Genomic DNA, 14498 nt, shown 5'->3' with positions numbered 1-14498 from the left:
CCGACAACAAATGGACTGTAGTGGTTCACAAAGGCAGCTCACCACCACCTTTTCAAGGGCATCAAGGGATCACCTCGTCAGCAAATGATTGAAAGAAAGCCTTCCCACCATTCCACTGTCAGTCGCCCCAGTGATGCCTGACATCCTTCGAGCACAGTCTGTTGCTGCCACATAAGGTGTGATATTCAAACCTGTGGTGTGAAGGATCAAAGCTGTTCCAGAAAGTCCTGCAAGGCCACCTGCAGTGCCCCTAGTGGATTTCAGAAGTCTTCCACCAGCCATTCTGCAGCTATTGTGGTTACACAAGTCCACGATTTTTAGCACCTCTGGACTCTCAATACAGACATCAATATTGCTACAAAGCCCAATTTTACTGTCCGTGTTAAATAATAACAGTGCAGCATTGAATAATGTCACATCAAGGACAAACGATAAAAGATTAACAGCAAAGGTGCTTTATCTAAATGTATAAGTGTTCATAGCAAGTTTAATTAGCACAAATGGTGATAAATAGTTTTGATCTGATATCCATTCCGGAGATGTGATTGCTTTGTGATCAAAGCTGAAAACTAAATATTCCAAGCTACTTTATTTTTAACATGTATAAATAAGGTGGATAGAAAGGGGTGGAGGTAGTCTTCATGAGGAAAGTCATGAGTAAGGATTTTGGCTCCGATCGGAAACTGTATGGATGAAGAAAAAAAGTCAGAAGATGTTGTCTTTTGGCCACCTACTCCTGGGGAGAGAAGTGGTCTATGTAACAAAAGCAGTGCAATAATTGTCAGCACATTTTCTCTTCATAAAAACTGAACAAACAAAAGTGGCAAAAGTCATTTGGAGGATAGATTTTCCTTTAGACTATTGACTCTTTGTCCAGAATTTTCAATAGCTTCTCAGTGAGTGATATCGTTCCGTTTTTGTTAATATCAGGTCATTCACATGCAACTTTTTCCACCCAGGATGGTTCGTATGTGGAATGAACTGCCTGAGGAAGTGGTCAATGCAAATACAATTACATCATTTAAAAGACATTTGGATAAGTTCATGAATAGAAAAGATTTAGAAGGATATGGGCCAATCATAGGCAAGTGGGACTAATTCAGTTTGGGAAACATGATCGTTATGGACAAGTTGGACTGAAGGGTCTGTTTCAATGCTCTATGTTTCAGTACTCTATGACTCTATAATTTAGTTGAAGTGAATTTCCTATATTTATTATAGTAATGTATCGACAGAAGACAAGAGTAAACTCACACAAATAGTGGAGTTAATTTGTATTGCTTTTCGGCTGTTTATTTTCTGTGTAGACAGTTGAGATGTGCAGGAGAATTTGTGCATAAGTTCCTTTAAGTTCCAGAAACCAGCATAATTTGGGTATACTATAAATGAGAAAACTCTGATTTTTTTCTCAGAATTTAGGAATAAGGGTCTCTTATAATTTATCAATATTTACAGAGCTCTCCAGAAGTGTACTGATGTTTACAATGTTTGTGAGGTAATGGATCAGTTTTCCAGGAAATATTCTGAGAATGTATCTTCAGTTTTTAAGGATTTCCTGAAATCATGACAATATACGCAATAGCTTCCCAACAAAGTTCCTAGGAATGTTTTACTCTTTGCAAGTTGATCCACATGTGTATTCCCATATTTACAATGGGGTCTTATGATTTCTTTGTTTATAAGAGGTACCTTCAAATTTCTCAGTATTTAACTGATTTATGAGAGGTATCAGTACATATGAAAGTTGTTGGGAATGTGACATAATCTACAAAGGTTTTTGACAACAGGTCAGTGCTTGGGGGAGTCACCAGTAGTTTATTAATATCTACAGATAGGATTATACCAATATTTACAAACATTCTCTGCATAGAAAATTAGAGTGTGAGTATCACTGATTCACATGAGATATTACGTTGAATTTAATGCTCTCGCCCATTGCGAGTCTGATAGTGGGTTGCATTTAGTTAGATCGTAGTGTGTGAAATGGAGGCCTCACCATCTTCCTGCCTCCTCTCTTGTTTAAGAAGGCTTGCCCCGCTGTCAATTGGGGCCGTTAACTGGGGAATTAATATCTCCTTGAAGGCTTCATTTTGATGATGCTGGTATTAACCTTGCTACAAGAAGCACACTACTCTTGGAGCATAACAAACAAACCTGTGCAATTATCTGTGGGCTCCCTCATTCAAAGACACCAAACATTGAGAAGGGTGGCGCCCATTGAGAGTGACTTGTGTTGCAGACACCCTCTTAAGACAACAATCTCTTCTCCAGCCTCCATTTACAGATGACTTGAGATGCAGCCATTATACCAAGCCTGAAATGGGTATTGTAGCAGCAGATTTTTATTTTATTTTTTTCTTTCATTGAATGAGAATATAACAGAAAATGCCTGCATTTGTTGCCCATCCCTAATTGATCTTGAACTAAGAGGCTTAGAAAGTAGTCACAGAGCACAGTTAAGAATCACCCATATTGTTGTGAATCTGGAGGCATTAGCAGGACAGACCAAGTAAGGATGGCAGATTTACTCCCATAAAGGATATTAGAAAGGGTTTTGCAATAATGGCGGATAGTTATTTTGATCACCGTGACTGAGATTATAAATTGAATTTAAATTCCAACAGCTGCAGTGGAGGCATTTGAACCCATGCCGTCGGTATTATCGTGGGTCTCTGGAATGCTAGTTCAGTGGTATTTTACCATAAATCAGCGAAAGGCCATGTTTAATCTTCCAAGAATGTGGAAAAACTGGCTGATCCTTTTTTATGAGTAATAATAGAAACATGCAAAAAAATGTTTGAGAGGGTGAAGAATGAATGATGTTTCTCTCTTCCATCTATTAACTTTTTTAATGTGAAATAAACTTTAGCAGAGCAATCCAATTCATTGTTATACCTTGAGATATATATCAATAAGAGGAATTCTCCCCTTCCCAAATAATGGGAGTAAATGGAATTTTAATATGCATCTCGTTGTGCTATGCATGACATGAGGGTACTAAGGTTACCAAGGGAAGCATTGTACTTATATAATGTCTTGTCATGTCTGTAAAACAAAAACTTATTGAGGTGCTTTGAAATGCAGTCAAACTTGTTCTTTAACTGATTGTAACAGCATATTTATGCCCAAATTGAGGCAAGTGACAAGTTTAAAACATTGGTTTAGCTCCGGCAAGATTTTTTTCTTCAATTCTGGGCACCACAATTTAGGAAGGATGAGAAGGCATTAAAGAGAAGGCAGAAAAGATTCATGAAAATAATTCCAGGGATGACGAACTTCAGTCACATGGATTGGAAAAGCTTGTCTGTTCTCCTCAGGGAAAAAAGAATTAAAGGGAAATATGATAACATCAGAGGGGTCTCAGCAGAGTAGACCGGGGAATTGTTTGTGTTGCAAGATCAAGACTTGAGGGCACTGATTTAAGTTCACTGGCAAAAGGATTAATGGAGACATGAAGAAAACCGTTTATTTTAATGCACTAAGTGGTGAGAGTCTGGAACACACAGTATTGTGAAGGTAGATTCAATTATAGATTCAAAGAAGAATTGAACATTTATCTAAAGAAAAAGTCTTATGTGACTAAAGGGAAAAAGTAAGACTGTGAGACCAGATGAGTTATTTTTGCAGAGAGCTGGTATGGATATAATAGACAGAATGACTTCCTGCAATACTATAACCAAAAATTAAATTGTTGGCTTAGGTCAAGTTTTGGATTTTTTTCTAAATGCTATGGACATCAAAATTAGCAGGCAGGACCCCAACTTTACATTACTTTCAAAAGACAGCATCTTAAACAATCCAGTACTCCTCAGTATTGACAGTTTAGCTCAATATCAGGAGTAGGATTTAAGCCCATGACCTACTGGCTCAGACAAAGGGTAGAATTGTCATTCTTGATTACAATAATGGGCTGAAGTGCAGGCCAGGAGCTCAGAAAGGCTATTGGACGCCCTCTGATTGAAATTTTGGAATAGGCAGCCCAATTACATGGCCACTGTTCAGCACCCCACACCATTCAGAATGGTGAATAAGCTCCTGAACCTAGAGTGCTAATAGGGCATCATCCAGCACTGTAATATTGACAACATGACTTTCCCAGCTGGGCCCTGCTGAGATCTTCCATACCCAGTCACCAGCCACAAGTAATGTATGTAAGTACAAAGTTAGGGCTGTCAGACAGGAGGTGCAAAGACCACTATCCCGGTATGCGCAAAATTACGACATCTTCTACACTCTTCTCTCCAAAGGTGTCCAGTTAAGGTTTAACAAATGGCTTCCAGCATGGCATTAGTTGAAAGAGCTAAAATATTACTTGGTGGCAGTGATGAAGGAGGAGGTGACCCTCAGACAAAGAGTCATAGAGGTATACAGTATGGAAACAGACCCTTCGGTCCAACTTGTCCACGCTGACCAGATCTATTAAATTGATCTAGTCCCATTTGCCAGCATTTGACTAATATCCCTTTTAACCCTGCATCTGACAAGAATGTTGCCATAGGGCTGCTATAGGTCATTAAGGAGGCACATTTAGATTAGGTTAGATTAGATTAGATTACTTACAGTGTGGAAACAGGCCCTTCGGCCCATTTGGAACCATAATGTGAGAAAAGGCCCTACAGAGTAAAAGCCTCCATGAAACTTGATGAATGGTGATACTTCAGTTTATTATAAGTAGAATCAGCAGCCCCATTTTTATTAATGTATTCAATGGCCTGCAGTTGTGTAGGAATCTAATTGGGGACAATGGCTGACAGAGGAGAAAAATTGAAATGGCAGGGATCTTCGGTAACTGTTGTGTGTCAATTGATTAGAAATTTGAAGAAGTCCCTGACAAATGGTAAAATACTAGCCCCATTAAAAGGTCCATTATCGGGCGCTTGGAGGCATGTATCAGTCGTTGTTGGGTTACAGCCTGATCTTCATATGGAAGAAGACCTTCCTCACACTTCAGCTATTGAGCACAAAGCTGTCTCCACAAGTTAGATGGATCAACATGCTCCATGTTATCCATCTGTTAGTCCTCGGGGAGAAGTGCAATGTCCATACCTGGCACAGATTGAATGCTTTTCCTGTCTTTTTGGTTTGTGCATCATAATCTAACTTTTTGCTTCTTCAAAAACTGAATAAACTAATTCACAATCACTTAAGCTCTTGACAGCCTCTTTAGGGTGGTCCTGATACTTTGAACTTTCACGGCTGAAAAGATTGAACTGAATTGAATTGAATTTATTGTCACATGTACCAAGGCACAGCGAAAAGCTTTGTCCTGCGAGCAATACAGGCAGATCACATAGTTAAGTAAATAACAGGTAAACAGTGGCAAAAACAAAAACATAGGTACAGGAGTTACCTCAAATTGTCCAGACTGATACTTATCCTTTGACCATCAACACAAAAATAGATTACTGTATTGGTGTAATGGCATGTTTTATGCATTCATGAGAAATGGGTTTCACTGGTTATGCCAACACCTACTGCTATTTTCTTTTGGGTGCTTGCTGCATGCAAAATGCCTCTGTGTTTCTTCATCACAACAGTGAGTACCACTTCAAGAGCACCTCACTGGTTGTAAAATGTTCTGGGACAGCTGTGGTCATGAATGATACTATATAAATGCAAATATTTCTGTCTTTGCTGAAAGAATTGTTGTTCCTCCCAAGGAAACAGATTCTATCAACAGCTGCTGCACCCAAAATTCTGAACCTTCACATCCAACACTCTCAGTGGGGTATGTATATAAGAGTAGCTTTATTGTGTACAAATGAGCTGAACTTGTCAAGTAACATACAATTGCCCCAATCTTTTGAATTATAGTGTCAGTCTCATTACCGAACATAGACTAAAATAATATTCACAACTTTTCAGTAAAAATATAGAAATACTTCATTACATTTTAGAATTGGACAAGACTGAAATTTTTGCCTCTTGCTGTTCAAACTTAATTTATTTTAAGGCAATCAATACAATGTGGTATGTTGAGATTGTATATCATTTTGTTAAATAGTTCCTGAGAATTTGTAAGCAAGACATTTGTTTACAAAGACCTGATGCTCTGCCAACTTACAAGGGAAAGCAGAGAGTACCTACTGGCTTTCTCCATTGGAATTGATGAAGAATATGAGTGGTGAAAATGTGTTGCTGGTTAAAGCACAGCAGGTCAGGCAGCATCCAAGGAACAGGAAATTCGACGTTTCAGGCCAGAGCCCTTCATCAGGAACGTCGCATTTCCTGTTCCTTGGATGCTGCCTAACCTGCTGTGCTTTAACCAGCAACACATTTTCAGCTCTGATCTCCAGCCTCTGCAGACCTCACTTTTTACTCAAAGAATATGAGTGGGCCATGCAAAATCAATACAAGTTTATAAAATGCGATGAAGAACAATGTTCTACAAATAAACATCTCCACCTTCCTACAATTTATCATTTTTTTATCAATTCCATATTTTATAGACAGAGATCACCAATACTGCCTTTTCTTCACTACTATGGCAACTTGCATTTTTGCAATACTTTTAACATACTAATACATCACAAGGTGCTTCACCAGAGCATTGTTGCTACAGTCAGACATTTCTTTGAGCTGGTTCAAGCTTCACTTTGTTTTCTTCAGAGTTTGACTGTGAACTTTTCCCTTGGCCCTAGTCTGTAAGTTTGTGAATCACTTCCATAAGGATTGGTAACCTTCTGGGGCTTTGCTGAACTCCCACTGTTTTCAGCAAGCTGGTTATCTACCATCACTGTTACCCTGGGCAGTTTGATCGAATGTTTCCACCGACCCCCATGAAGTGGCGGGTGGGTTCACTTAGGAACAATGGAACTTCCACCCCTCAGCAAGAGGAAACTCTCCCCTTTAGAGTTGCTGGCCAATCAAGTTGGTTGGCAGACGCAAGAGATTGGTAATGAATGGCATTGGGAGTGCAAACAGTCTCATAGAGATGGCTCAGTGGATCCTTAGAGAGGTATGTTGGGGTTATTGGGTGGGAATGTTTGGCCAACTTCAGGAGTATTGGTTGGATGGGTTTTAGAGAAACAAGGTTAAGGAGGAAGGGTAGGTAGCATCTTTGGAGGGTATCCTGACAATGAAGCCACCCATTCCAAACCCCATCACACCCCACCACAATGACCATTCAAGATTCAAGAACAGCTGCTTCCCTGCTGTTATCAGACTAAAGAATGGACCTCCCATTTTAGATTTGATTTTCATCTACACCTTCCCTGTAGCTTTAACACCATATTCTAAATTATTTTACCCTGTTAAACTTATGTATGATATGATTCGTCAGGTTAGCATGCAAAACAATGCTTTTCACTAGATCTTGGTACACGTGACAATAATAAGTCAAATCAAATCTCTCGTTTCTTTCTGTCCCTTTTCTATAAAATCAGGTTGTCCACTCATGCCTGATTACTCCGGTTGCTAAGTCCACCTGGACCTATTACTGGAGATGTTATCAGTTGATCAATCATCCCACTCATACAAATTGTTTTTCATTCACTTTGTGCAATATCTTTATAACTGGTAAATGAAAGCATTGAAAGAAATTGAAAAGTAAAACAAGGTTATGTTCCATATGATTGTTTTCCCTCATAGCAGTGTTCCAGGCTGTTCAATTCCTGGAGATCCCAGGTCAATCCTGGAGAGGTGGCAACTCGACTGCTCATCTCAATTATCTTATAGCAGAGGCGGTGTATTAGTCAGGTCAATAGGGTTGTTAATAAGCTGAACTGACCATTAATTATTCACTTAACGTAAACTGATCATTTCCGCACCCACCCAGTTTCCATATCATAAAGTCTGGAGGGCAAAGTGTCTCAGCACAGAAAAAGGCCATTTGGCCCATTGGTGCAGACTCAATCAAAAGTAAGCACCTTCCATATTACGGAGGAGGAGCTGCTGATGTCTTAAAATACATAAAAGTGGACCAGTACCTGATCAGGTGTACCCTAGAACTCTGTGGGAAGCTAGGGACATGATTGCTGGGACCCTTACTGAGATATTTGTATCATCGATAGTCACAGCTGAGGTGCTGGAAAACCGGAGGTTGGCCAACATGCTACTTAAAAAGGTGGTAAGTAAAAGCCAGGGAACTATAGACCAGTGAGCCTGACGCTGGTGGTGGGCAAGTTGTTGGAGGGAATCCTGAAGGGCAGGATTTACATGTATTTGGAAAGGCAAGAACTGATTAGGGATAGCCAACATGGCTTTGTGCATGGGAAATCATGTCTCACCAACTTTATTGACTTCTTTGAAGAAGTAACAAAGAGGATTGATGAGGGCAGAGCAGTGGACGTGATCATATGGACTTCAATAAGGTGTTCAACAAGGTTCCCCATGGAAGACTGATTAGCAAGGTTAGATCTCATGGAACACAGGAAGAACTAGCCATTTGGATACAGAACTGGCTCGAAAGTAGAAGACCGAGGGTGGTGGTGGAGTGTTGCTTTTCAGACTAGAGGACTGTGACCAGTGGTGTGCCGCAAGGATCGGTGCTGGGTCCACTACTTTTTGTCATTTATATAAATGATTTGGATGTGAACTTAGGAGGTATAGTTAGTAAATTTGCAGATGACACCAAAATTGGAGGTGTAGTAGACAGTGAAGAAGGTTACCTCAAAGTACAACAGCATCTTGATCAGATGGGCCAATGGGCTGATTGGCAGATGGAGTTTAATTTAGATAAGTGTGAGGTGCTGCATTTTGGAAAGACAAATCAGGGCAGGACTTATACACTTAATGGTAAGGTCCTAGTGAGTGCTGCTGAACAAAAAGACCTTGGAGCACAAGTTCATAGTTCCTTGAAAGTGGAGTTGCAGGTAGATAGGATAGTGAAGGAGGTATTTGATATGCTTTCCTTTATTGGACAGAGCATTGGGCATAGGAGTCGAGTGGTCATGTTGTGGCCACTAGTTAGGCCACTTTTGGAATATTGTGTGCAATTCTGGTCTCCCTCCTATCGGAAACTTGAAAGGGTTCAGAAAAGATTTACAAGGATGTTGCCAGGGTTGGAGGATTTGAGCTGTAAAGAGAGAGGCTGATTAGGCTGGGGCTGATTTCCCTGGAGCTTCAGAGGCAGAGAGATGACCTTACAGAGGTTTATAAAATCATGAGGGGCATGGATAGGGTAAATAGACAAGGTCTTATCCTGGGGTGGTGTAGTCCAAAACTAGAAGCCATAGGTTTATGGTGAGAGGGGGAAAAATTTGAAAGGGACCTAAGGGGCAACGTTTTCACGCAGAGGGTGTTGCATATATGGAATGAGCTGCCAGAGAAAGTGGTGGAGGCTGGTATAATTACAACAATGAAAAGGCAGCTGGATGGGTATATGAATAGCAAGGGTTTAGAGGGATAATGACCAAGTGCTGGCGAATGGGAATAAATTAGATTTGGATATCTGGTCAGCATGAACGAGTTGGACTGAAAGGTCTGTTTCCATGCTGTGCATCTCTTTGACTCTACTATTCTATTTCAAAGCAGTGGGCTGTCCTGCTCGAGTTGGTTTATGGGCCTCCAACTGCTGAAAACCCACCCGGCAGGGCTACAGAAAGCCCAAGCGAGATGAGCACATTCATACTGCACAGAGAAATAAATCTGCATTCTCCTTGTGTCCCATCATATGATAAAATCACTTGCTGGATAATTTGGAATTTGACAGATAACATTCCTGTGGAACACAGAGATGTTTTACTACATTACAGATGCTGCATCAGTGCATGTTGTTATTGATATATATACAATGCAACCCTGCATACATTTAGACACTCCTGTTACAAAATACAAAGTAGTTTAAAATTATGATATTGGGGTTGCTCAATATAACCGAAATATAAAAAGATAAGGGAGCATCCAGGAATATAAGATTAGATTAGATGATTTACATGGAGAAGAACATCAAAATCTTAATGGGCCTTATGCCTGTTTCTGTGCTTTAAGAATCTATCATTCAGTGGTAACTATTGTCAGGAAATATGATGTGCAGTAATCACACATTTAATTAAATATTGGCTGGTTTATGAACTTTGCTCTCTATATACGTATAACATACAATATACTGTGCATTCTAGTCAAAAAGTGTAGCACTAGAAAAGCACAGCAGGTCAGGCAGCATCCGAGGAGCAGGAGAATTGATGTTTCGGGCATAAGCCCTTCATCGGGAATGCTGATAAAGGGTTCATGTCCGAAATGACGATTCTCGTGCTCCGCTCATACTACCTGACCTGCATCCTTTTCCAGTGCTACACATTTTGACTCTAAGCTCCAGCATTTGCAGTCCTCATTTCTCCTCTCCTGTACTCCCTCCCTATTAATGTTAAAACCTTTCCCATGACATTGATTTCAGAGAGACAATAAAGTTATAAAGTGACATATCATCCAACACACCATAAACAATACCATAGAGAACTTGCTAGTAGTTTGTAATAAAATGCGATTTTCTTTTTGAATCAGGTGGTATTTTGGAAGCCTATCAAGAGCCAATGCAGAAAAATTGCTGCAATCTGCAGAAAATCAAAATGGAACTTTCCTGGTTCGTAGAAGTGAGACTACTAGCAGTGATTTTTCAATATCAGGTATGCAAAACATGGGCAAGTGTAAATCAAAGCTTCAATAAAAATTAACTTGTAAATAGTGGTTTAATGGGTTATTGCCGATGTGCATTGGTATTCACCTTTGGGAACCAGCTTACACTTTTGCGGGATTTCCAATCCTAACAGCACTGTGGTTATGTTGATCCCCTATGGACTGTAACAGTTCAAAAAGACAAATAGAGATACACAATAAGTGGTGCCCTAGCCTGCATTGGCCATGTCCCAAAAACAATTTCTTTTTAAGTCTCGGATTTGATCCTGCTGATGATTGAGATTGACCAATTTAATGTAATAGTGAGCATTCCAAGCTAATGACAGAAACTATCAGCCAGAATTCTTATTTCTGACTGCTGGGAGCTGACCCCTGCTGGAATGAGAATTTGTTTTACATTACAGCAGAGTTGGTGTCTTGTAAAAAGATGCTTTATTGAATGACCAAGTCTGCATGCTAATTTATAATCCATGGAGCCTTCACATGGTGCATGTCTGTAAAATAACGGCACCTTAAACTCTGTTAACTATTGCAGAAATGTTAGAAAAGATCTTCATTGTGCTATCAGAGGTGACATATTCTCATCTCGTACAGCAGCATCTGTGCAGTTGACTCCAATACTTATTCATTGGTTTTCAATTTGATTTCAGGCAAAATCAGACAGTTGAATAGCATATGGGAAATGGAAACAGATACTTGTGTGCATCCTAAAAATGTTTTCTGAACCCTTTCAAGTTTCACAAATCCTTCCAACAGGAAGGAGACCAGAATTGCATGCAATGTTCCAACAATGGCCTAACCAATGTCCTGTACATCTGCAACATGACCTCCCAACTCCTGTGCTCAGTACTCTGACCAATAAAGGAAAGCATATCAAAAGTCTTCTTCACTATCCTAAATACAGGCACTTCCTCCCTCAACTGCATTGTGGGCCTACCTACACAAAATAAAATGCAGCGGTCAAGAAGGCATCTCTCCACCACCACCTCAAGGGTAACCTGCCTGTTGAGAGGGTGTAATAACACTGTGGCAAATTTACACTATAAAATGTAAAAGTTTACAATGAAAATATTAAAATGGATTAACAAAAATATGGACAGATTGTATCACATTAAATTAGATGTTTCAACAATGCTCTTCAAAAATTGCATTGTAGTTGGGTAGCAACATTGTGGTTTTACACAAAGGAAATTGTGACTTAAAAGTTCTCCCTCTCTCATCTTTTATTGTTTCTTCTCTCCATAATGCTTTATTTTTATTTGCTTTTTGCTGTGTTTACTGTTCCCTCTGACTTTTCCTTCATTCTTTCTAGTGGGAGATTGTAGCTGGTGGGGCATTGATTTAATGGGAGATGGATCCCCAAATGACTGCACTTTTGATGCCCTGTTTGAGGTTTGTGAAGCCTTTTCCATTACATTTCCCAGCCACTTGCGTTTTCACCTCAGCTTTTTTCTCACAGTGTACTTCATTCTTTCGTCTTTCCAATTGCCATCATCATTCCTATTAAGTATTCATTCCTGTCCTTCTTACATTTTGAACTATCAATTTAACCAGAATATGTTTCCCAGCAATCCATTATCTCCCTGTCAATCTTTAAGTTATTTCACATGTATTCCTCCTGCCAAGGGTGGTCAACAAGAGGCGTGAGACCTCTTCAATCCCATCCAGTTTCTATTCACTCCTCCTTTGCTATGCTTTCCTGAGAAGCCATAACTTCTAGATTTCTTTTTAAGGAAGCAAATAAAATTAGCATGTGGAAAGTAATTGTTTCTATTCATGTCTTTTTCTATCCTTTCTTCCCCTTTCTCTGTTGATGTCTCACATTCATCACATTGGTGTTAGGCATGAAGGTTTGATGTCACAGTTGTAGCTCAGGGCAGCCAGTGAGCCCAATGATATTGACAATATAAAGCCTACATTATCTCCCTCGTTTCACTCAAGTAAGATTAATGTGCTGACCTCTTAACTGTATTGTGAATCAGTTTACCTACCCACGAGGCACAGAATTACCAATTTGAGTCCCAAGGTCTATTTAAATCAAGGTTGCAACCCCAATGTAATTTTTACTTGCAAGACTCAAAAATACCTTTTGACAAGGCACATAAGACCAAGGGCAACACTTTCACTTTAATACACCACTGCAGACACTCTAATAGAGGAATTAAGGATATAGATGGAGTGACTGTTTCCCAGATTCTGCAAATCTGTTCACTGGCTTGGACAAAGGTGGATGAAAGGGTCATTTCCAGTATTATCCCACATAAGGATCTGAGTTCAATGCAGAAAGGAGTGCAATGACCTTATGAGCAGGAACAGTGAATACGACTCATCATGTCTTCTTCTCAATCAATAAAGCCTGATGACATTCATCATTGTTGAAAATTTCCTCCTGTCTATCACACTCTTCAGAGTACAATTACATGGGAGCTGTGCAACACCTGGATTTATCATTCAATGCTACTTTAGTTTGCTTTCTTTACATCACATATCAATTCTCCTCTCTTTTTCATATGACCACCACCAAGTACTCCTTTTTCACTCTACATTTACAGTCATCACTCCACATCCTTCTTTCATCTTGCTTCTGCTCCATTTCTCTGCTCATAGTTTCATACATCTACACATCACCATTACTCCTAAATGGTCTTATTCCAATGTGAAGATCAAAACCAGAATTCTGCAGGTGCTGGAAATCTGAAATACAAACTGAAAATGCTGGAGAGAGAAATTAGTGTCTTCTATTATTTCTGATTTTCAGATTGTGTTACCTTCTGGATTTCACATGACAAAATAGCTTCTCTGTGTTTACCCTTTTAAAAGAATTGTATTATTTTAGTCATCTCAGTTAGGTCACCCTCAACCTTCTAAACTCAAAGGACTGTATATCATTTTTGTGCAACCTTTCCTTGTGATTTATCCTTTAAGCCCAGCATTATTGTAACAAATTTGTACTGTACCCACTTCATAGAACATAGAAAAATACAGCGCAGTACTGGCCCTTTGGCCCTCGATGTTGCGCCGATCCAAGCCCACCTAACCTACACTAGCCCACTTTCCTCCATATGCCTATCCAATGCCCGTTTAAATGCCCATAAAGAGGGAGAGTCCACCACTGTTACTGGCAGGGCATTCCATGAACTCACGACTCGCTGAGTAAAGAGAGTTAATACATTGTATTAACAATGTTAACAATGTTGTATTAACAAAGTTAGTACATTGTTCCTGAGACTTAGTAGCCAAAGTGAATGTGATAGTCCAGATGGAGTTTAAACATGGCCCCAGCTAAAACATCACTTTCTTAATTTTGACTTCCATCTCCACCTTGAGATTTTGTTTTCTTCTTTCATGGGATTTGAAGATTGCCAGGAATGTCAATATTTGTTGCAATCCCTGAATAAATAGATAAAGGCTTGCATTCAGTTACCTTTTTAGATCACTCATCGTGTTTGAACAATCGCTATTAAGTTAACTGATCAACCCATCCTCTTCCGGATATTTTCTCTGTATAACCGCATTTCCTTAGCAAAGTCCAACAGCAAAGTTAAATTAGCTTTGGAGCCTGATTAGTGTCAGTAAACCCATACTTCTGCCTCACAAAGCATCTGTCACAGGCTGCAATGTGGATTTCTTATTGAAACTTACTTGTTAAAATGGTGTGTGGACACTACAGTGTGGATCCAATAAGTGCTCCTCTGCAAATACTTTAACCCCATACATGCCCTATGTACAAATGATTAAAATCAAGGCTTGCATTTTCATGCTTTAAAGATTGGATTTTAAAGAAAAATATTGTCAGGTTATTACTAAGAAAATATTGATCATCACTGGCAATTCACAGATACTGAAATGAAGATTCTGTGTCATGCCATCACTTGCTAGTAACAAATATTTAAAAGTCAGTAACATTCATCCATTTTCAAAAG

At 39.5% G+C, this 14498-nt stretch overlaps 1 protein-coding gene across 2 annotated transcripts in view; it reads left to right on the top strand.

The window, feature by feature from the left end:
* The window catches only part of LOC132822952 (tyrosine-protein kinase Srms-like), a 68290-nt gene that overhangs the window by 16643 nt on the left and 37149 nt on the right, over nucleotides 1-14498 (top strand). Inside the window, exons 1-2 of one of the 2 annotated variants that reach the window (XM_060836397.1) lie at nucleotides 5667-5728; nucleotides 10444-10565. Coding sequence is in view for 1 of the 2 variants with exons in the window: in XM_060836396.1 (XP_060692379.1) it covers nucleotides 10444-10565 (122 nt within the window). In the remaining variant the exon portion in view is untranslated. Of the gene's footprint in view, nucleotides 1-5666; nucleotides 5729-10443; nucleotides 10566-14498 lie in introns of those variants that run through there. The other variant, XM_060836396.1, reaches the window with a different exon arrangement.

This window comes from Hemiscyllium ocellatum, chromosome 15, assembly GCF_020745735.1.
Source record: "Hemiscyllium ocellatum isolate sHemOce1 chromosome 15, sHemOce1.pat.X.cur, whole genome shotgun sequence".
NCBI lineage: Eukaryota > Metazoa > Chordata > Chondrichthyes > Orectolobiformes > Hemiscylliidae > Hemiscyllium > Hemiscyllium ocellatum.
Note: the sequence above shows the minus strand (reverse complement) of the source record. Positions and strands in the feature narration are given on the sequence as shown.